The 22,732-nt window shown below is 57.7% G+C and overlaps 1 protein-coding gene across 10 annotated transcripts in view; it reads left to right on the forward strand.

Moving 5' to 3' along the window:
- Positions 1-22,732, forward strand: part of FGD3 (FYVE, RhoGEF and PH domain containing 3) — a 55,674-nt gene that overhangs the window by 12,479 nt on the left and 20,463 nt on the right. For 6 of the 10 annotated variants that reach the window (XM_003995335.6, XM_006939012.5, XM_045042668.1 and 3 more), the window contains exons 1-8: positions 2,496-2,649; positions 10,834-10,983; positions 12,003-12,525; positions 16,972-17,061; positions 17,701-17,837; positions 19,249-19,405; positions 21,874-22,012; positions 22,462-22,520. In XM_003995335.6, the coding sequence (XP_003995384.2) occupies positions 12,043-12,525; positions 16,972-17,061; positions 17,701-17,837; positions 19,249-19,405; positions 21,874-22,012; positions 22,462-22,520 (1,065 nt within the window). In that variant the 5' untranslated portion in view covers positions 2,496-2,649; positions 10,834-10,983; positions 12,003-12,042. Of the gene's footprint in view, positions 1-2,495; positions 2,650-10,013; positions 10,195-10,338; positions 10,485-10,833; positions 10,984-12,002; positions 12,526-16,971; positions 17,062-17,700; positions 17,838-19,248; positions 19,406-21,873; positions 22,013-22,461; positions 22,521-22,732 lie in introns of those variants that run through there. The other 4 variants (XM_019815651.3, XM_045042667.1, XM_019815650.3 and 1 more) reach the window with 4 other exon arrangements.

Consider the following 22,732-nt stretch of genomic DNA (forward strand, 5'->3'; position numbering starts at 1 on the left):
AATATTGATTTTGGAATAATTTTAGAGGGACAGACGAGTTGCAGAGACAATACGAGGGGCTGCTGGGTAGCCTGGACACAGCTTGTCCCAATGTCCACGTCCACACACTGGGCTCCGTTTGTCCAGAAGCTTAGCTTGGGGGAAATGCCACTGGCCACAGACTCAGGTTTTACCCACATCCGATGTGGGGCACCATAATGTGTTTAGTAAACATGGAATTTTAATGTTTGTGCCCAGAAATCTATCAAAGGACAGGAGAGAGAATTTGGTTATCTTGGCAAGTTTTTTTTCTTTACAAAGAAATAAACACTTTAATTCTGGATGTTTTCAACAAGGGGCAGGACTGGAGGGGGCACAGGGCTCCCACGGTCCAGGGCTGGGTCATGTGAGCAGCGCCCGTGGAGGGTGGGTGCATGGAAGACGGGAAGGCATGTGCGGCCTTCCCCCAGAGAGCCTCGGACCCCCTGAAGCCCTCTGGGCTCACCGAGAGTGAGCAGCACAGAACCGGTCTTCACCGCCATCAGGGAGCCCTTCCGGGTTGAGGCCCCAGTTTGGTCTGTTGGGCCACTGATTAAATCATTGGATAGAGAAATAGTGCCTTAAAACAAGACTGCCTGTAGATGTCTCTCCCCTGTGGCCTGACACCCTCTGACCTTAGGTCACCCCTGGCCCTTTTTCCTGATGACCGCAGTATATCGCCTATCACTGCATAACAAACAACCTAAACCACGTGGCTTAAAATGACTTATCAATTCTATTGGCGTTGGTGAGTCAGGAATTTAGGTGCAGCCTGGCTCTGGCCAAGGTCTCTGGTGACGCGGGGGCTGCGGTCTCACCTGACGGCTGGACAGGCAGGGATCCACTCCCTCATTCTCCCTCGAGGCAGGCTGGTGCCGGCTGCTGGCCTAAGGGTCCTCACCACGTGGCAGCGGCTCCCCCAGAGCCAGCGGCCCAGGAGGGAAAGGCAGACCTGACCTTGGAGGTCACCCTCTTCGTTTCTGGTGTCCCCGTGGCATGTCACCGGGTCAGCCCCAAGCAAAGGGCACAGGTGTGCAGTGAAGGAACACCCAGATGTGACTGTTCCCCGGCCATCCTGGGAGCCGGCTGTCACAAGTGTGTTCCTTGTTGGACGGTGCCACCTCCCTGGTTGACATGCCTCCCCCCCCCCCCCCCCCCGCGACCCGCCATAGGATGCTCTCCAGCCAGGCCGCGCCCCACTGCACTTTTTGTTCATCACTCTTGGGTCTTTATACCTGGCCTGCTGCCGTGCCGTGTGCCCTCATCCCTGCCTTCTTAGGCCACTTGTGTGCAGCAGGGCTCCGGGCCTGGGTCCTCAGGTCCTGATGGGGTCCCATGGCCAGTGTCCTGGCTCAGGGATGTCAGCGGGCAAGGGCCACGCTGGGGGAAGGTGGCAGGTGCTGCTCTTGCCACACCTGAGCCGGGAGCATCTGGAGGGTCCCCCTGCTACGGGCCAGGCCCTCGTTCCACCCAAAACCCCCACGTACCCCGTATTCTCTCCATTTTATGGTGCAGGAAGCGGGGCTCTGAGAGGCTCTGTGGTACAGAGCTCTTGGCCCAAGAGCCGGGACGTGAGCCCAGGTGCCGGTGCGACACCGGCCACTGTCCTTCACCTGCCGGGTGGGGCAGTTCTGAGTCCTCAGTGAGGTGGCGGCTGGGGGGGGGGGGGCACACAGAATGCGCACCCGCCTCGGTCTTCATGTTCCCGGAAGGAAGTGTACCTGCGTCTGTGCGCACGGTGGCCCCCGCTGCGGGCTGACCTCGGTCGGCACCTTCCTCACAGACTCTCTCAGACCTCAGCTTAGAAGGAAGGCTATCTGGAGGTAAAGCCTGACCGCCCCCAAACAGCAGGGCATGGGAGTGAGCGTGCTGTGTAGACCCCACTGGGGAGCCACGTGAGCTGTGGGGATGCACGAGGCAGGTCTTCGTGGGCCAGAGAACCCCGTTAGCTGCCCCTTTGCTCATTTCCTCACCCTCACATGTTGCCTGTGTGTGCAGTGCTGCCCCGGGGGGCTCCACAGTGACCCCTGGCCAGCAACGAGGACATCAAGGTTCAAAGAATCACTTTGTCTCTAAAGAAGCATCATGGCGGGATGAAGAAGCCACCATTGGATGGCAGGCAGAACTCGTGGCCCGAGCTCTAGGACTCCACTTCTCAAGTATTTACTCCCCGAGGTCACGGAGTGTCGTGGGTAGGGTGGGCCCTTTTCACCGTTCCTCTGATGGTCTGTCGGCCCCTCCTCTCAGCTAGGGGACCCCACTGCTCACGTCTGCTGGACACCCCAAGATCGTGTGCTTGCAGATCTGTGCAGAAAAGCCCACAAGGCGAGCTGGAGGCAGGAAGTCTGGGGCCTCCGCCACGTCTGTGCCCAGGACAGTTCAGGGCACTGTGAAGCCACCGCAGGCCACGGTGCAGAGGCTCGGCGGGGCCTGGACAGCTCTCTAGCCGGTTCGGGCTGTACTTTCACAGAAGAGGCAGCTGGGGAACCAGTGAGCTTGGGCGTGTGACGACACGGAAATGCAAAGGCAACGTCTTTGGTGACCTGTATTGCAAAACTAGCAAAAGGAAGTTGTGTTCGCTGCTGCCTGAGGTCCGCCCCGGACAGAAGCACACACTCCCACGGAGAGCAGGTGAGTGGTTCCAGCTCCGGGGTCTTCGCCGGCCCCCGCAGCCTGTGCTGGTGCTGCACAGGGCACTCCTGGGGACGAGGGTGTTCAGAGCAGGGGCCGTTTGGGGTCGGTGGCTCCAAGGCAGGAACCGTGTGGTGGTGCGTGAGCAGTGTGTCGTGCGCACTCCTCTGCCTCCTGGGGGCCTGTTTGTGAAGAACCAGGGTGCTACGGGCCGCATCCAGCGGCAAGCACGCCGTTTGCCAGGACAGCACTCGGCATCGTCTGGGGCTGCTCAGACTGGCTGAGGTGAAAGGAGCCCGGGAGGGGCCGGGGTCTGAGGCCCACCTGGCTCGGGGTGACCGCCCCCCTCCGTGGGTCCGGCCTGCACATTTGTCACTGAGGCCCTGGCCAGTGCTGGTCTTCCCTTGCCTGGGCTTAGGAGGGGTGGGTGGTCCCAGACACAGTCCCCAGGCGGGTAGGCCTTCCCACAAAATGTGGCTCTGGAAGGTTCTGCAACCTGAAATTTAGATGCTGACAGGGCTTGGCTGTGGCGGCCCTACTGGGGAGGAGGACCCCCTGGGAACCCCACACGGCTGACTCCTGGGTGGGGGCACACCACAGGTGGCTGTGGGTGGAGCCAGACGCCAGTGTGTTTGTGCAGAGCAGGAGTGTGTCCAGGGGCACAGCTGCGCCCTGAGCACCCAACTCCCGGGGCCCTCTGGGCTTGCAGTCGACCGGCTGACTACTCAGCCACTTGGGCAGGAGAGGAAACAGGGAGCTTTGGGCCTCGGCCTCGGGCCCAACTCAAACCTCCGGAGCCTGACAGCTTAGCCGGGTGGGGCCGGGTGCGCAGGGAGGAAGTGGTTTGTCTCCAGCTGGGTGTTTGCAGGATGTTGAGGGCCCTGGTTCCCCTCCTCGGGGCTGATGTCCGTCTCCCCACAAAGCCCAGCACCTCCTACAGTTCAGGGGCCTCCGAAACTGGACGGGCCCATATGCCCTGACACGCAGAGGCCTGAACCTCAGTTGGTCTGCTGAGGCCGGAGTTCAGACGGGTTCAACGAGGCTCTGAGGACACACGGAGCATTGCTGCCCTGAGCCCCTCAAGATCCCAGGATTGGGGCTGTCCTTGGACTCAGAACGGTGACAGTGGTGCACCTGCTGGCCCAGTGCTGGGAGCACCTGCCCCAGGTGGATTCTGAGGATTTCCACTGACACATGACGAAAGTGAGGCACCTCAGTAAAGGAGGTGAATATGGAAGTCAAACCGTAGGACAGATGTGAAGCCCAGCCTTGAATGGGGCGTCACCCACCTGCACAGCCCCCTAGCTGCCCACAGCTGGGAGACCCATTCTGTCTGCAGCCCTAAGATTCTACCTCCTCCATCTCCAGGCGCATGACCTGGTTCTCCGGATGGCCAGGTTGATGCTCATTTGCCCTGTTTCTTCCATCAGGGACGCTGTTCCCTCTGGCTGGGATGCTGTTCCCTTTGGCTGGGACACTGTTCCCTCTGGCTGGGGTGCTGTTCCTGCTGTCTGGGACTCTGTTCCCTCTCTCTGGGACACTGCTCCCTCTGGCTGGGACGCTGTTCCCTTTGGCTGGGACACTGGTCCCTCTCTCTGGGATGCTGCTGTTCCATCTCTGGGATGTTCCCTCTGGCTGGGGTGCTGTTCCCTCTCTCTGGGACACTGTACCCTCTCTCTGAGATACTCTTCCCTCTCTGAGACACTGTTCCCTCTGTCTGGGATGCTATTCCTTCTGTCTGGGATGCTATACCCTCTGTCTGGGATGCTATTTCCTCTCTGGGATGCTGTTCCCTCTGGCTGGGACACTGTTCCTTCTCTCTGGGTTGCTGTTCGCTCTCTTGAGACGCCATTCCCTCTGGCTGGGGTGCTGTTCCCTCTCTGAGATGCTGTTCCCTCTGGCTGGGGTGCTGTTCCCTCTCTGAGATGCTGTTCCCTCTGGCTGGGGTGTTGTTCCCTCTCTGGGATGCTGTTCCCTCTGGCTGGGATATGTTCCTTATCTGAGGTCTCGCATATGATGGTGATGATTGGTCGTGTAGGTGTCCAGTCAGGTGGATGGTGACTGACCTTTCCGGAGTGCTCTGCAGGCTCTGACGGGCCTGCATGAATGAAGCCGTGGGCGCCCAGGACATGGCACTCTGGCTCGCCCAAGTGAGAGGGTTTGGGAAGGTGAATCCGCTGCCTGATGTCCCTTTCCCACAATTCCTGGCAGGTTACTCACTGCACAGAGACCTGTTGTCATGGGGAGGGCTCCACCGGGGCAGCAGGGACAGTGACTGCAGGTGGGGATTCGTGGAGAGGCCTCCCCAAGGCGGTGTGGACCCGGGTGGGACCGGGGTGCACGCACACAGGGTGGCTCTCGGGAGCGCGGGGCAGAGTTTCTGTGACATAGCTTTGGGAATGTGCACGTCTGCCCGTTTCACTAGATGTTTTAGTGAAAATTTCAGATATAATGAAAGGTAGGGCCACACATACCCCAGAAGCAGGTGGCTCAGTGCAGCACCAGAAGTTGGTGGCCCACCCCCAGCACGCAACCCTGCCACACAGCCCGGCACCCGCATGGGCCTACACGCCGGTGGGAAGGCCGGGCCTTCTTCCTGCAGCTGTGTGATGGCTGGCAAGGGCTGCAGCGTGCAGTGACGGTGAATACCAACAGCAGGAAACAGAAGTACGCGCGTATACAGAAAGTTCAAGGGGAAAACAAAATAGGAAGGAAAAGGAAACAGTAAGTAGAGGCAGCGGAGGTGGTCGGTTTTGCAGGCACAGCCAGACCCGCGTGCTGTGCGTCCCATGCGTGGCGTGTGTCCCACAGGCTGTTTGTCCTGCGTGCTGTGTGTCTTGGGCGTGCGCCGTGCACCTGCGTGCACCGTGCTGTGCGTCCCACAGGCAGTTTGTCCTGCGTGCCATGCGTCCCTTGCGCATGCCGTACACCTGCGTGCCGGGTGTCACGCATGCTGTGCGTCCTGGGTGACGTGCGTTCTGGGCATGTGGGTCCCCTGTGCCAGGTGCCCCGCGTATCGTGCGTCCCATGCGCGTGCGTCCTGCGAGCCGTGCGTTCTGTGCGCATGCGTCTCGCGCGCTGTGTTCTCAGCGTCCCTTGCGTCTCGTGCGTGTGTCATACACCTGCGTGCCGCGCACCTCTCATGCTGTGCATCCCTGCGCGTGCGCCCCGCATGCTGTGCATTCTGTGCGCATGCGTCCCCCGGGCCATTCACCAGCTTGCGGTGCGCACCTTGCGCCGAGCGTCCTGTGCGCTTACCGTACACCTGCGTGCTGTGCGTCCTTCCTGTGCTGTGCGTCCATCAGGTCCACACTCCCCCCCTCAACCCCGGGTCTGTGTCAGCGTCCCTCCTCCCCGTTTGTGTCAGCCATTACCAAGTGTGCCCCCCCCCCAGGTCTGTCAGGATTCCCCCCAGGTCTGTGTCACAGTCCCCATCCCCCCATCTGTTCGAGCCCCAGGACCAGGGCGGGGGGCGGGGGGCAGAGCAGCAGAGCAGTGGCTTAGCAGCAGCAGGTCAGCAGGTTTTCAGGCAGCTGGCTCTGGGCCAAGCTCTCACCACAACCGCGTGTCCCCACGGGCCGAGGGGCTTCCGGGGTGTGGAGAAAAGGCCAAGACACAGCGGGGGAGTAGGTTTTAGGTGCTTTTGAATCACTGTTGTCTCGACTCTGGTTCACACAACTTCTGATAGGATTTTCCAAAACACACCTTTTTTTAAAAAACTGTGTGTGTGTGTGTGTGTGTGTGTGTGTGTGTGTGTGTGTGTGTGGTAAAATACAGCTGACATAAAGTTTGCCATCCAAGCCACTCTAAAGGTCTGGTTCAGTGGCATTAAGTGTATTCACATCTTTCTCCAACCATCCCCACCATCCATCGTTCAGAACATTTTCATCCAAACTGAGACTTAGAAACACGAACTGCCCTGGCCCCACCACCACTGCCTCCCGCCCCGGGGTCCACCATCCATGTTCTGTCTCTGTGATTTGACGACCCCAGGGACCTCGCGTGGGTGGAATCACATGGGGCATGTCCTTCTGTGACGGGCTCACCGCCCTCAGCATCAGGTCCTCAAGGCCCATCCGTGAGGTAGCAGGTGTCAGGGTCTGTCTCCTCTTACTGGCAAGTTATGTTCTGTCACATAGCCCCCCCCATGTGCTGTTCATCACCCCCGTGACCACTTGGGTTGCTTCTCCTTTTTGACTCTTGTGAATACTGCTGTTGTGAACATGGGTGTGCAAGTACTCGTTCAAGTCTCTGCTTTCAGTTCTTCTGGGAGGAAAGCATTCTTGAGGACAAGACGCATTCGTGTTGGAATCGGCATTGAAACAAAAGTATGTCTCTAAGAAAGGCTGCAGCCCACCCAGGACCCTGTTGGGACCATCCAGTCCCCAGGCGGCTGCCCACACGAGCATCCCAGTGCTAGGGTGACAGGGAGCTCTAACTTCCTTTCTGTTTTCCCACAACTTCTAAGTTTTCTGGAAAGGATGCATCAAACCATTTGCAAAAGTGCAGGAACTTTGAGTCAGGATGTAAGCTGGTGTGGGCATCCCAGCAGGCAGGGACAGCACCGTGTCGATCCGTCTCCTTTCCTCCGTGCTCAGCTTGCCCTGGTGGTCCCGCCCGCCTCCAAGAGCCCACTGACCCCAGACGCGTGCCAGGGCCTGCGTGTGCTCAGCAGACGGGACGGAGACCGCAGGCTGAGGCCCCAACACAAGTGCCTGACCTGGAGCGGAGCACCCCCGGGTCACGGGCCTCTCTCACTGGCAGCTCGTGGGTTCTGCAGCCGTGTCTCCCAGCCTGGACCTGCGTGCAGGTGTGGTGGCACAGAGGTTCCTGGTGCCGCCCCATGGTATTTTCAGTCTCGTTCGGGTCACCTGCTGCAGGTGACCAACCACTTGAGCTTGGTGGGGGAGAGAGCAGCCCCAATGAATATCTCGCATAGTTTTGGGGCTGGCAGGGTGCTGCCAGGTGGCTCTCACTCAGGGTTTCTCTGGGGCCAGTCAGGGCCGGGACAGTTCTAGAGGCTTCTCTGGCTCACGCCTCTGGTGGCTGCTATTTGACAGGGTGCCAGGTGCCAGACGGCAAGAGACAGAGATGGTGGTGGTTCCAGCAGGGGTTCCTGTGCTGCTCCTGAGGAGCAGATCTCGCCACAGGGGAAACTAAGCAGCGGTCGGCCCTGTGGTCCATCTGCAGGACCGTCCCTGCCTGTCTCGGGTAGTACTAGGGCCCCAGGCCTGGGACGACAGCGTTCATGCCGCCCCGTCTGCTGGCTGCCGCGGTGGAGACACTTAAATGGTCCCCAGCACCCTGCACAGAGGGGGACATTTGATCTGTCCGTACTTCTACATTGCCCAAACCTCCCCCAGCCCCAGTGTTGGCGCCTTCTCTGCTGGGTAGTGGCAGTCTTGGCTGTCAGGGGCCCTGGACCCTGGCTGAGTCCTGCATAGGTGCAGGAGCCAGCCTCACTCAGCTGGGGGGACTCAGGGCTTCTAAGGGGAGAGCCAGGGCCTGCTAGAGATGTGTCACCTCCCGTAGTGACACCCCCCGCCCCCCCCCCCAGGCCCTGGACATGTCAGAATGAGCCCAGAGCCCAGTCCGGGGTTCAGAGCAGCGTGTCTGGATAGAGGCTTCCAGGTGCTGCTTGTCTGAGACCCAGAGCATCACCCACCTTGGTGACTGGTGACTGTGACTGGGCAGGTGTGCAGAAGTGCTCAGCACAGCTCCTGGCACGTGGTGTGTGTGTGTGTGTGTGTGTGTGTGTGTGTGTGCGCACGTGTTGTGGAAGCATGCGTGTGTGTGTGCACACGTGTGTTCCCTCCCCAAAGCCGTCTGGTCCCCTGAGCAGCGTGGAAGGTGGGCGGCAACTGGGCTGGCCTTCCCTGACCTTGGCCTCGACAAGGCAGCGGGGAGACCAGTCCTGGGGTGAGCAAGGTCGTGGGCTGCATCCCAGGGCTTCCTGAGTCAGAGTGGGGGGCGGTGCTATGCGTTCCCTGAAGGACGCCTTGATGTTGAGCCTTGGGCTTTCCTGTCTGGCTGAGCTGCTTCCTGCCGCTGCCCTTGGAAGAAGGGCCTTCGTGGCCCAAGGGCCTCTGGGGAAGAATGCAGCCCACTCCTCCGGAAGGAATGCCCAGGTGGGCACCGGTGCTGCCGGAGCCTCCCTAGGCCACGGGCCTGGCCCTGTGCTCTGGCTGACTCTCCGTCCCTCCTGGAATAAGGAAAATGGCACTTGGGGACATTGACTTGCCTAGCTGGAGCAAGTCAGAGGCATCACCATCTGTGCGGTGTAACCGACACAGGGAACTGCCCGTGTCCAAAGCGCACAACCTGATGTTTCCACATGCATCCGTACCTGTGAATCGGTCTCCCCGGTCACAACAATGAGCCGCCTGGCATCCCAGACCGCAGGGTAGCGTGCGTCTCCCGGAACTCTGTAGATGGAGCAGCAGATGAGGACCTTCCCTCGTGTCCATCTGCTTCCACCCTGCACGGTGTTTCCAGAGCCATCCGTGCGGTTGGCAGGCGTTCTCTTTCCCTCGGTGTTCTGGAAAGCTTTGTGTCGAGTTGATATCATTTCTTCCCGAATGTTGGACAGAATTCGCCAGAGAGGCTTTGTAAGCCGAGTTTTCTTTGTGGAAAAATGTTTAAGTGCACGCTTTTCTTGTGCTTGGCGTCGACGGAGCTGCTTAGATCCGTGGATTTACAGCTTCTGTTAAATCAGGAAACACTTTGGCCATGATTTCCTCAAGCATTTCCTGCTCAATCCCTTTTTTTGGCCTGCAGTTATATACACGGGGAGTGCAGGTACACGCACACTGTGCTGCTGGGTTTTTCCACATCCCGCTATCTCTGTGATTCGGTCGGGATGGTTTCTGTTGCCCACAGCGGATCCGCTCCTGGAAGACAGTCGTGCGCGCCCCCGTCTCTGCTGACCTTGTGCACGGAGTAGGATGTGCGCCCGCAGCTTCCCTGGTCTGTGCTCTCATCACCGGTTGTGAACGTTGTTCAGGGACGCAGTGACGCTGCGTGTAAACGGGGGCTTCCTGGGACCTGAGCAGGGCTCCCCGTGGGTCCCCCGTGGGGACCGCATGGCCCAGCCCGCACCCGTGCCATGCCCTCCAGCGGCTCCTCCTCGGTCTCGTGGCGCCCTCTCGCGTGCTCTGAGCCATCCTTGGGGGCCCTGCAGCGCTCTGCTCCCTGACGGGCTCTCCTTCCAGCGCTCTGCCTGGTGACCGCCACCTCCTCTTCTCCTGGACTGTCACCCAGGTCCCTGTCCCGCTGGGTGACAGTGCGCGCAGTGCCGGTTCCCACCTGCTGGGGGCGCTGTGCTCTGCCGCCCGGTGGAGGCTGTCTCTCCACCCCGACCAGAGGCAGGACAGCCTGAGGTGGGGTTGCGGAGGCTGCACCTGGTGCTGGACGACCCCCTGGACACAGGGAGGCTCAGCCTGCCGCCTGCATTCCAGCCACGCGTTGGCAGGGCTGTGTCCTGAGTGTCTGCTGGAACCTGAGTTTGTCTCCAAACGGCGAGCACAACGCAGGCTGGAAATCTTGGTATTTCCCAACCCCCCCCCCCCCCCCCCCCACTGCGTCAAGCGATCCGGAGCGTGGCAGCCAGGGTGTGCGTCCTGCTGTGGCCTGGTGTCCCTTAGGGAAAGGTCCGCTCGGGAGCAGTCCCGCCACACGGAAGCCAGCTACGCAGGTGGCAGGTGCCATAGGCAGAGCTGGTGCCTCAGGACTTTGCCCTGAGGTCTTCCTGTCCTGAAGCGCCGCGGAGGGGAGGGCCAGGCCCTGGATGCCTGTTGGGTTTTGTGTGAGAGCCAGAGGGAGCTGCGTCTCCACCGGTGGGTCTTTAGCCTTGTCTCTCGGGGGAGGAGGGGAGGGGGTGCAGAAACTGCTTGCTGGCCGCTGGGCTGACTGTGGGCGTGAGCCCTGGGCGCCGCGTCTGGGGGTGTTGGGAGGGTGCCCGCCGGCTCTCTGCACACCGGGTGCGACCCTGACTCCGAGGCGTCAGTCCTGGCCCTCGAGCCGCCCCTGTGCTCCCTCCGCCTGTGGCCGTGACCCTTGCAGGGTTGGCTGCGCTGGGCGGGGCGGTGAAGCTGCCCTTACACCCGCTGCCTTTGGAGCCGGCCTGGCATCCTGGCATCGGCGGAGCCGCGGTTTCATGCTCCCTCTCCCACCGTGTTGTTTCAGGACCCCCACTTCTAACGTGATGGGCAGGAGGGAGACTTTCGGCCAGTCCCTCTCACGCCGGCTTCTGGCCTGAGCCGCCGACCGTGACCCGGAAGGAGTGCAGCCAGCAAGGAGCCAGGTGCGGAGCCCTCACTGGGGACCTGGGGCCAGGTAAGTGGGGCATGAGGAAGGTTTGGGGGGAATGTCATCTCCCCTGGCCCAGCCCCACCCTCCCAGACTGGCACCTGACTCCCTCTCCTCCAGGAGAGGTGGGAGGTGAAAGCAGGAAGTAGCTCCAGGGTGCTCTGGTGGGCGCGGGGGAGGGGGGGGGGAGGAATCTGGGGCAAAGCCCTGGCCTCCTTGGCCCCGAGTCTGTGGAAGGTGCCTGATCACCTGTCAGACACGCAGCCCCAGTGATGCCAAGGAGGGTCCCCTCAGAACTACATCATGGGGTACACAGCACCCAGAAGCCAGAGCACCTCGCAGACGCTGGTGACCTCATGACCGTGACTTTTGTGCACATGGTTTAAATGTATGGAGCAGTGGCTGGCTTCACACTGCGGCACTCCTTCTCTCACTCCTCCCTTCCCCCCTCCTTCCTTCCCTCCTCCCTTCTCTCCTTCCTCTCTTCTTTCCCTCCTCCCTTCCCTCCTCCCTTCCCTCCCTCCTCCCTTCCCTCCTCCCTTCCCTCCTCCCTTCCCTCCTCCCTTCTCTCCCTCCTCCCTTCCCTCCCTCCTCCCTTCCCTCCTCCCTTCTCTCACTCCTCCCTTCCCTCCCTCCTCCCTTCCCTCCTCCCTTCTCTCCCTCCTCCCTTCCCTCCTCCCTTCCCTCCCTCTTCCCTTTTCTCCTTCTCTTCTTCTTCCCTTCCCCCTTCCCTCCCTCCTCCCTCCACTCTTCCTTCTCTCCCTCCTTCTCTCCTTTCCTTCCTCCCCTCCTTTCTTCTTCTTTCCCTCTGTGTCTCTTCTCCTTCCTTTTTTTTTTGATGTAAAAAAAATTTATTTTAAAAATAAAATGTTTTCCATTTGGTATTCTCTAAAAGTCTGTCTGGATAGGGCCTAGCTGGAGCTGTGTGGGCTGTTCACTCCACACTCAGTCCCCTCCCACCTCCTCCCTTCTCTGGGGGGACATGCCTGTGCCCATGGACTGGTCCATGCCTGGCTGGCACTGACCCTGCTCATTTCCTCCCACAGGAAGCCCCTGGCTGGTCCCCCACAGAGCTCAGCTTTGAGGATGGAGTCAGGAGAGGGGTCTTCAACAGCCCCGACCCCCGCTGCTGCCCTGGAGGAGCCAAACATCGAGCCTGACTGCTCTTCCCCGGGGCTGCCCTTGGCAGCCCCGGGGAAGTTCCAAGCACTGCCCCTTGGGCCCAGAGCCCCCCGCAAGGACCCTGACCCCAGGAGTCCCGGCAGCCCGACCGCAGGGGACAGGCCCCCGGATGCAGGCCCCGCGGGGGACCCCAGTGGTGGCGCTAAGATCCCTAATCGCGACAGTGGGATCGACAGTCCATCCTGCAGCGTGGCCGGCGAGCACTTTCCCTGTGAGGAGGGTGGTGAGGCCGGCCTGGGCCCCGTGGTCCCGGGGCTACACCCAGAGGCAGCCCCAGAAGGTGGGGCCCTGCGGGAGGAGGCCGACAGCGATGATGTGGGCGAAGGTAGCGGTGAGGAGCCAGACACTGAGAACAGCCCGCCGGGGGCCCGTGCGGACACAGCCAAGGTAGGCCACCCCACCTCCAGGCAGCAGGGGTCTTCTGAAGGGTCTTGAGGGTCACGGTGGCATCGCTCCCGCCTGGTTCCAGTAGTGGCTGCACGTCAGCATGCTCAGACAGGCCCTGCAACAGGTCAGTGGGCAGGGCAGGGGCCCCAACACCTCAGGCAGCAACCTCACTATCGAGCCTAGGTTAACATGTCCACACGGTGGCACGGGGACCCCACCCCCGGTGGCCGTGACGGTGCTAATGGAACCACCACCACACCCTTCACCAGGACTGGCAGAGCCCCTGTGAGGAAGGCAGCATGAGTGTCCCCTGTGCTAGGAATGGGGAGCCCCAAGGTCACCGTGGAACATGGCAGGGGCGGGAGGGGAGCCTGGGCACAGGAGCCGAGCCCTGTGCAGATGCTCCGGGAAGGAGATATGCCCACAACATGGCGGGTGTGCTGTGACAGACCCACCTGTGTCCTGTCAGCATCTCGGGCTCTGGGCGCCGTGCGGGGACGTGTGGGGATGGGGAGATGAAGCAGGGGGCCCTTGGCTCTGAGAGACGCCTGTGCGTGGGGAGGGTGGCACAAGCGACTGGGTCCTACGAGAAGCCCAGGTGACCCCTGGTTGAGGTGACCCCCGACCTTGTGGCCCCGGTGGAGGGGACACCCAGTCTGCTGGCCCCGGTGGAGAGCCTACTGGCTAACGTGACCGAGACAGAAGACAGGCCTGGAGGGTGAGGGGCCACCACGCGCCCTCGCTGTTGTGAGCCGACTTTTCGGGGGCAGGCAGGAGCTGTGGTTTAATCTAGGTTTTGTTACTGTTCGGGTGTGGTAATGCCAACCCATCAGGAGGCGGCAGCCGTTGAAAAAGATGGTGGAGAGTCTGGCTGGCTCGGCCAGTAGAGCACGTGAGTCTTGATGTCCGGGTTGTGCGTCAGGCCCCACATTGAGCGTGGAGCTTACTTAAAAACGGATGGTTTATTACTTATAGTTCCCAAGAAGAGGAGCAGGCTGGGCCACGGGGCCACACGGGCAGGACCAGAGTGGGTCAAGAGGCAGAGGGGGTGAAAACTGTGGCAAGTACACATTGTGGTTTCTGTGGGAAGGAACGGGAGAAGCAGGGTGAGCAAGTTTGGATTGGCCAACTTGAATGACCTTAGTGTGCCCTGGGCACAGATGTGTTCCCAGATGTCTGGATCAGCGTGGCCTGGCTTGCATGTGAAAGACACGATTGCACGTGGGTCCTTTATATCTGCAAGAAACAGCCAGACCTGGGAGGGGCCCTTGCTGTGGGGTCAGCAAGGTCCCAAGATGTCCAAACACCTGAAATACAGAAAATAGGGGCATCTGGGTGTCTCACTTCGTCTCAGGTCACGATCTCACCATTTGGGAGTTTGAGCCCCACGTGGGGCTCTCCTTCAGTTCTCGGTCCCCTTCCCTCTCTGCCCCTCCCCCACTCGTGCGTGCGATGTCTCTTTCTATGTCAGAAATAAATAAAATGTTAAAAAAAATTAAATGCAGAAAATAAATGATGTGGTTACTAAGGACCACACCACCTGTGGCTCTCAAGGTGTGTCCCGGGTGCTGGGAGCAGGTGCAGACCCCAGGCTTGTCCCATCCTGCCCATACGGGCTCTGGGGGTGTGCCCGGGGCCAGGGGCTTGCTGGAGAAGGCCCAGGTCTTCGTGTCTCTAATACGGAGATGCCAACACTTCTGGGTTTGTCTGCCTTCTCCATCCTGGGTGTCTGGTTAGAACATCACACACTGGCCCATCCTTGGGGTGAGGCACTGGACCAGAGCCCTGGGACCCTGTGTCTCACGTCCCCCCACCCAGATAGACTGAGGGCATGCTGATGTGGGAGGGTCACACACATCAAGTCAGCCTTTATTATGTGGAGGAAGTCCCCGTTTATTCATAGTATGTTGCTTTTATCACAAAGGGTATTGCATTTTATCAAATGCTTCTTCTGTGTCAATTAAGATGATCAGGTGGGGTTTTTCATTCTGTGAATGTTGTGTGTTGAATGTTGATGGATGGAAGCACTCTGGCATCCCAGAATAAATCTCTCTTGGTCATGGCATATGATCCTTTTAGGTAGTGCTGAATGAAATTTGCTACTGTTCTGTTGAGGACTTGTGCATCAGTGTCCTTTAGGGAGGTTGCTCTGTAGCCTCCTTATAAAGTCTTTGAGTGGCCTTGGTATCAGGGTAATGCTGGCCTCACAGAGCTCAGCTATGTTCTCTCCTCTTTATTTTTTTTTAAGTTTTTATTTTATTTTGGGGAATGGGGAGAGAGAGAGAGAGAGAGAGAGAGCGCACACACACACACACACACACACACACACACACACACAATTGGGGGAGGGGCAGAGAGGGTGGAGGGAGTGCGAATCACAAGCAGGACCCTTGATGTTGCCACAGAGTCCCACGCAGGGCTGGATCCCATGAACTGCAAGATCATGACCTGAGTCGAAATCCAGAGTCAGATGCTTAGCAGACTGAGCCCCCCAGGCACACCTGTTCTCTCCTCTTCAATTCTTTGGAAGCATTTGAGAAAGACTGGTATTAATTTTCCAATGAAATCATCTGGTCCTGGGCTTTTCTTTTTTGGGAAGTTTTTTATTTCTTAGCCAATCTACTTACTCATTGTTGGTCTATTCAGATTTCCTATTTCTTCATGACTCAGTCTTGATGTGTTTCTAGGAATTTATCCATTCTTGTAGGATGTCCAGTTTGTTGGAGTATAAATGTTAATACCAATCTCTTGTGATCCTTTTTATTTCTGTGACATCAGTTGTAACATTTTCTCTTTTATTTCTGATATTAGTAATTTGAGTCTTCTCTCTTTATTTCTTAGTAATTTAGCTAAGAGTTTGTCAATTTTGTTGACCTTTGCAAAAAACAACCCTTAGTCTTGTTGATTTTTTCCATTGTTTTTCTATTCTGTGTTCCATTTATCTCTGATCTAATCTCTATTATTTCCTTCCTTCTGACTGCTTTGGGTTTAGCGTGTTCTTTTTCTCATCTCTTGAGGCGTAAAGTTAGGTTGTTGATTTGAGCGGAGGGTTCTGTGTACGTCTGCTTGGCGGGTTGGTCGACTGTGTTGTTCACAGCCTCTGTTTCCTCACTGGGACTCTGTCTGCAGGTCCAGTGGGAAAACGGGGTACACAAGGCTCCTACCATCTCTGTGTTGCCGTGTCGCCCTTCAGTTCTGTCAAGTTTGCTTCCTATATTCAGGAGCTATGAGGCTTGGTGCATAAACATTTATGGTTGTGTCTACATTGATCCTTTTATCATTATATCCTGTCCCTTGTTCTGTCTTGTAACAGAAGTTCTGTCTTGTCTTTTTTCTTTAAAGTCTGTTTTGTCTGATATTAGTGTGCCCACCCCTGCTCTCTCTTTGTCTCTATGTGCATGGAGTATCTTTTCCATCCTTCTCACTTTTAGCCTACGTCTGTCCTTAAATCGAGAGTGAGTGTCTTGTGGACAGCAAGTAGTTACTTGGATAGTATTTTTTTAATCCATCCATCCAGTCCGTGGCTTTTGATTGGGGAGTTTAATCCATTTACATTTAAAGTAGTTACTGATTGGGAAGGACTTAACCATTGCCATTTTGATCATTGTTTTCTACATGTCTTGTGGATTTTTTGTCCCTTTCCTACCGCCTTCCTTATTTTTCATTGAATTTTTGTAATGGTATGTTTTGATTCCCTACTCATTTCCTTTTGTGTATATTCTGTAGGAATTTTTTTCTGTGGTGACCACTGAAGTTACATAAAACACCATAAGTTATAGCATTCTATTTTAAACTGGTAACAAGTTGACTTTGACTGCAAAAACCACTCCTTTACAGCAGCCCCTCCTCCCCACTCCATTACTGATGTCATGAATTACACATTGATATACTGTTTACCCTTTAGTGTAGATTTCCAGGTTTTTAATGGTTTCTGTCATTTAAATTTTATGCACCAGAATTACAATAATACAGGTTCTATCTGTCCATGTGTTTTCCTTACCAGAGCGCCTGTGTTTTTGTACAGCTGCATGACTCTCTAGCATTTCTTACAGAGCAGGTCTGGTGATAATGAACTCCTCGCCTTTTGTTTGTTTGGGACACTCTTTTTTAATTTCTTCTTCATTTTTGAAGGACAGCTTTTCTAGATACAGCATTCTTGGTTTACAGGTTTTGATTTCAGCGCCTTTCTGGTCTGCCATCTTGCTGACAAAGGCCGCAGGATACTTTGATGTGGCTGCTCCACCGGCTCTGTGGCCAGGGTCTCGGGAGGGCAGAGCTGTCTCTGGGCAGCAGAGGCTCTGAGGGGATTGGCAGGAGCTGCTGTGCCTTCCCCAGAAACCTCCCCGAAAAGTCCCAGGCCTAGCGGTCTCTTCCAGCCCTCCGGGACCCCTGGTCACCCAGCGTCAGAGCCGCCTCCCCAGGGAGCTGATGCTCTTCTCTCTGCAGTGCTCTGAGCCCCAGAAGCTGCTCCACATCGCCCAGGAGCTCCTGCACACAGAGGAAACCTATGTGAGGCGGCTGCACCTACTGGACCAGGTAGCACACACGGCCGGGCCCTTCTTCATGCATGTGAGGGTGTCTGTGCGCAGTGGCAGAGGCAGAGTCCCCATCTCATGGCGCTGGCTAGGCCTTACGGTTGGAATGTGAGTCTTGTCCAGAGACCCCTCCCTTTCGCTGTCTGAGCCTGGGGCTCTGGGACAGAGGTCTTGTCCTGTCACTGCGGGGTCTTTCTGCCTGGCAGTTGCGTTGTCTCAGCTCGTGAATGGCCTCTGGAAATCTTTCTGCGTAAGTGTCGGGACAGTGGCTGGCACCTCCCTGTCCCCACAGCAGCACAGGATTTATGGGCACAGGAAATAAACCCCTGGGGAACTCAGAGAGTGCTAGGTGCTGCTTCTGTCTGTAGCTCACGGAGCAGAGGAAGGAAATCGGGACCTCCCAGGTCCCGTGGCAGGTGGGTGGAGGGAAGATGGCCTGTCCCCATCAGCAGGAGACTGTGTCTGCCTCACCCACACTCCTCAGCCATAAGTTCGCTCGCTGTAAAACCATAGTTTGAGCCAGTTTGATGAAGAAAAGGGGCAGCAGCAGCCTCTCCCGAACGCCTCAGGGGGCAAATGCGGTCGTCCTGTCTGTGGCAGCCCTCGCTCAGCGCCCGCTCTGTGGGCCTCTGCACCCCAGGTTTTCTGCACCCAGCTGGCGGAAGCAGGCATCCCTCCGGAAGTCACCACAGGCATCTTCTCCAACATCTCCTCGATCTATCGTTTCCACGGGCAGTTCCTCCTGCCGGAACTGCAGACACGGATCACGGAGGAGTGGTGAGCGTGGCCCCGGGTCCCGCGGAAGTGGGGGCGGGCATCTCCCCAGGAGCGTGACCTCAATGCTGGTGGAGGCTGGGGCCCTGGCGACTCTGTCGTGGTGGTTTTGTGGAATTCTCACGACCAGGCGGCCTCTCAATCTGGTTTGTGTGCCTGAGAGACAAGGAGGCACCTGAGGGCCTGGCTCCTTCCATGCAGTGTCCCCACATCTAGGCTGCCTCACCTGCAAATCAAAGGGACGTTAATACCCACTCAGGGCTTTATGGGATCTCAAACATCGAGTAAACAGTGCCGGCAGGTTCATTTCCCTCCTCGTGTATACTCCGCCTTGGCCTTAAAAACTGAGATGTTCCCCCTCGCAGTGCCCCTTGGATCCTCTGCTGCTGCCCCCAGGGGCGGTCCTGTCCCTCTGCCCCTCTGGGCATTCTTAGCAGAGGGTCAGCTCGGCCGTGAGGCATGGCCCCAGACTTGCCATTCTCCACAGCATGTGCCTCCCCCCACTCCCCGCCCCCCGGTTCCGGGTGCTGCTGCTTCGCTCTGGGGCCTCTGCTGCTCCCTCCCTTCTCTGGCGCCCAAGAGCCCACTCTGCAGCTGCAGCCAGGCCACTGAGAGCACAGACGCCAGGAGCCTGGACTCGGGTGTCAGGGAGGGTCCCTGGCAGTTGGTCGGTCCTTTGTAAGGATGTACTCCACCTGCAGTGAGGGTTATACAGTCCCCAGGCCGCTGTCCACACTTGCTTAAAAGTGGGTTTTCTCCTTGAGGATCTAGAAAGACCACATGTGCTCAGATACTCCCCAGGGGCTTGCCCGCCTGCCTTCACAGGTGGCCAGCCTTTGAGCAACGTCCCCCGGTGCACGGTCCAGTGATGCCACAGTGGATGGCTCTCTGCACTTGCTTTCTGATCATCTCTTTAGGATCAGTTCCCCACAGTTCCAAGGTCAAAGGCTGTTGATCTCTTTTTCCTCTTGAAGTTCATTTTCAAATCCCCGTCCATGCCGTTTTCAGCACTGCACTCCTTCCCCTTCTTAGGCCAGCGCCTGCTCAGCCCCTGGTTCCTAAAATCTGCTCATCTAACGGCTGAAATGGGCTTTCATGGACGCTCTTTGATGAGTGCCTGTCATTTGAGCGGTCACGTCACCGCTGGCACCCCTGGTCTGGAGCAGCGGTCCTGTGCCTGCACTGTCGAAGGGCCCATGCGATCCTCTCGTTTACCTTGTGTAGCGTGCTGTTTCCCAGCCCGTGGGATATGGGAGGCGGGGTGGAAGTAAGGCTCAGAGAGGGTGACCGGTGTGCCCACCATCACACAGAGCTGGGAGCTGGGCTGTTGGCCCGCAGATTCCTGGCGAGTCCCTGTCCTACCTCTGGCCCCTTGCCCAAGCTGTTTCTCGGACAACCTGTCTCCCCCGCACAGGGACACGAACCCCCGGCTTGGAGACATCCTGCAAAAGCTGGCCCCGTTCCTCAAGATGTACGGCGAGTACGTCAAGAACTTCGACCGTGCTGTGGAGCTGGTGAGCACCTGGACCCAGCGCTCACCGCTGTTCAAAGAGATCATCCAGGGCATACAGGTAGGGCAGCCGCCTGACTGTGCAGCATGGCGCGGGGTCGCGTGCTGGCGCAGGGAAGTTCAGTGAAACAGCAGGTTGTGTCCAGAAGCTCTACGCAGTAACCACGGGACATGAACCCTAGTTGTCATTTCACAGGAGGGAAGCATGCCTCAGAGAGGTGGTGCGATGTGTTACTGGGTAGATTCTGGGTCCAGTGCCCGTGTCTCCCACTCACCAGCCACGCAGGCATGGAGGGAAATGTGCATCGGTCTTCCTTCTGTCTTTCTGCAAGCCGCCCGGTCACGTCTCTGTTGCAGTAGTCTCTTCTATGTCACTTTTTTTTTTGTTTAACAATTTTTCAGATTTTTAATGTTTTTTAATGGAATTTTTTTCTCTCTTTCATTGTATAATTTTTTAAATGTTTATTTTTGAGAGAGAGAAAATGCGCACGTGCACAAGTAGGGAGGGGCAAAGAGGGAGCCACAGAATCCGAAGCAGGTTCCAGGCTCCGAGCCGTCAGCACAGAGCCCGACGCAGGGCTCGAACTCATGAACCATGAGATGACGACCTGAGCCGAAGTCAGACGCTCAACCGACTGGGCCACCCAGGCGCCCCAGGCTTTTATATGTTAAGAACATCTTCTGTGTCCTACAAGTTATTTTCCTCATTGATCTTTTATTTTTTAATTTTATGAATGTTGTTTGCCATACAAAATTTTTGTTTTTAAGTACTCACGTTTACTAGTTCTTTTTTTTTTTTTAAATGTTTATTCTGTTTTGGGAGAGAGAGAGAGCACGAGCAGGGGAGGGGCAGAGAGAGGAGAGAGAATCCCAAGCAGGTTCCACACTGTTGGAGCAGAGCCCAATGTAGGGCTCAGTCTTATAACCTTGGGATCATGACCTGAGCTGAAATCAGGAGTCACACACCCCACTGACTGAGCCACGCAGGTGCCCCTTCACTAGTTTTTTAATATATTAACGCTTTAAGAAATCTTCAAAGTAATGCTTACAAATGCATTTCCCATCCCACGACTATGTTATGTCTTCATTTTAAAAAATTAGAATTGCTATTCCAGAATAGTTTCCAAAAGGATTGTGGTAGGAGGTAAGAATCCAGTTTTATCTTTGTGAATAGTTAGCTGCTTGTCCCAACATTTGTTTACCCTGAGCGCCACACTTGGACACCACAGAGTGCATGTGTGTGCACATGCCACACACACACACACACACACACACACACACGTGTGTGTGTACACATGCATTCATACACACCTTACTCCACTCTGCATCTTTCCCAGATCCTGCAGCCGTCAGGCCACCTGTGATTTCCTAGTGTAGAGTCCGAGATCCCCCTGCATCCCAGCTTCCCTCCTGCCCCAGAGAGGACAGTGCTGATGCCGAGTCCTTCCTCCCCCCAGCAGCCACATCCGCCCCAGCTGTCTCCACGGAATACCCCCTCCAGCCTCCCAGGCTGGGCCCGTGGCTGAGCCCCAGCCCCGGGTGACCAGCAGGAACCAGGAGCTTGTGCTGCCTGCATCAGCAGGGCCTGGAGGCCCAGCGGTGGGGCAGGCACTGTTGGCCCGAGCAGGCCATCAGGAGGGCGGAGTGTGCAGGTGCAGCAATTCTGTATGCCCGCCTGCTAGACCATGAGTTGTGCCATGGTCTCCTTTCCCAGGAAGCACGTGCCCTCCGTGGTCCCAATAAGTTTCTTGCAGGGAGCTACTTTGAGATTATGTGAACATCTGGTTCCTCCTCACCCCTGATAACGCCCCCCCCCCCCCGCCCCGCCCCTGCCGGGAGGATCGTGTTTGTGACAGTTGCAGGCCAGTGTTTCTCCAGGCCTGTTGTGTGTGAAGCCTTTGGAGCTCATTTGAGCTGGAAGCCGTTCTGTTGTGGGCCTTGAGTGGGTACAGGTGACAGGTGGGGAACAGCGGGTGGACAGTGCACCTCCCCTGGCAGGGGTGAGGGGGACTCTGTAAGAGGCAAGCAGGGCCTCAGCAGGGGTGCTTCCTCTTCATCTGCGAGGAAGAGGAGGTGGGCAGCAAGGGGAGGGGACCCGAGAGGGGAGCACAGAGGTGGCACTGTGGGAGCAGAGGGTCAGGGGGTAGGGAGCCTGTGAGCCTTGCTGGGCAGGGGCAGGGTAGGGCCTGAGAGCCCACCCCTGCACGCAGGCAGGGTTGCATTTCTATGAGAACACACAGCAGCACTCAGAGAACTCCTGATATCTGGGAGGGGAGCAGGCCCAGCCCCTGATGGAGTGGGGGAGTTACCAGTGAGGGAAAGAAGCCGTCTGGGTGCAAGGACTCCAGCGAGGACGTGTATAAAGGAGCTAGCACTGGGAGTCTGGGCCCTTGCTCCATTGTGCAGCCTCTCCAAGCCTCAGTTTACCCCGCTGTAAATGTGGTCTGCAGTCAGCAGGGTGCAGGTGCTGTGGCACCATAAGCAGGGATGAGGGCCCAGCGTCCACGCGTGTGTCTGTCGCCCCCACAGAAGCAGGAGGTGTGCGGGAACCTGACTCTGCAGCACCATATGCTGGAGCCCGTGCAGAGGGTCCCCCGCTACGAGCTGCTGCTCAAGGACTATCTGAAGAGGCTCCCCGGAGACGCCCCTGACCAGAAGGATGCAGAAAGTGAGGCTCCTGGGCAGTGGGAGCCGGGGCCCCTGCTGGGAAGCCAAAGAGAGAGAAGAGAGGCCGGGACAGAGCAGGGGAGACAGCCAGGTGCCCCCAAGCACAGCTGGGGAAGGGACTGAGTCTTTGAGGACAGAGAACCATCTGCCCACCCTGCACTGTGAGGGGTGGACGCCGGTTCTGGGGAGAGGGCTGCTGGATGCTGGCCGAGCTCAGGCCCCAGGAAGGGGCAGCTCCTGGTCCACAGGCAGTAACTGTGGCGGCAGGGGGAGTGGGGTGCCGGCCCCGGCAGACCCCCCGCAGACCCCCACAAAATGGAGTGTGTCTGCAGGGCCCCACCCTTCCCGAGCAGGGAAAGGGCAGGAGCAGGGCAGCACCTGGTGAGGTCAGGATGTGTGTGTGGCGCCAGCAGGCACCCCGCAGCCTGACTCCACGTCTTCCTCCCGCAGGGTCCCTGGAGCTCATCTCCACTGCCGCCAACCACTCCAACGCCGCCATCCGGAAAATGGTGAGTGTGGGGATCCTGGCAGATGCCTGAGGGCCCCACAGCGTGCACACCACCCACACCTCTGCCACAAGCTCAACAGGCCAGCCCCTTACTAACTCTAGGGTTGTTGGTAAGCTGTCTAGTGCCCTGTGCCTCAGTTTCCCCATATGTAAAGTGAGGTCACTGACAGGACCTGTCTCACTGGGCTGTTGTGGGATCAAATGAGTCACCCT

This window comes from Felis catus, chromosome D4 (assembly GCF_018350175.1).
Source record: "Felis catus isolate Fca126 chromosome D4, F.catus_Fca126_mat1.0, whole genome shotgun sequence".
Classification (NCBI taxonomy): Eukaryota; Metazoa; Chordata; class Mammalia; order Carnivora; family Felidae; genus Felis; species Felis catus.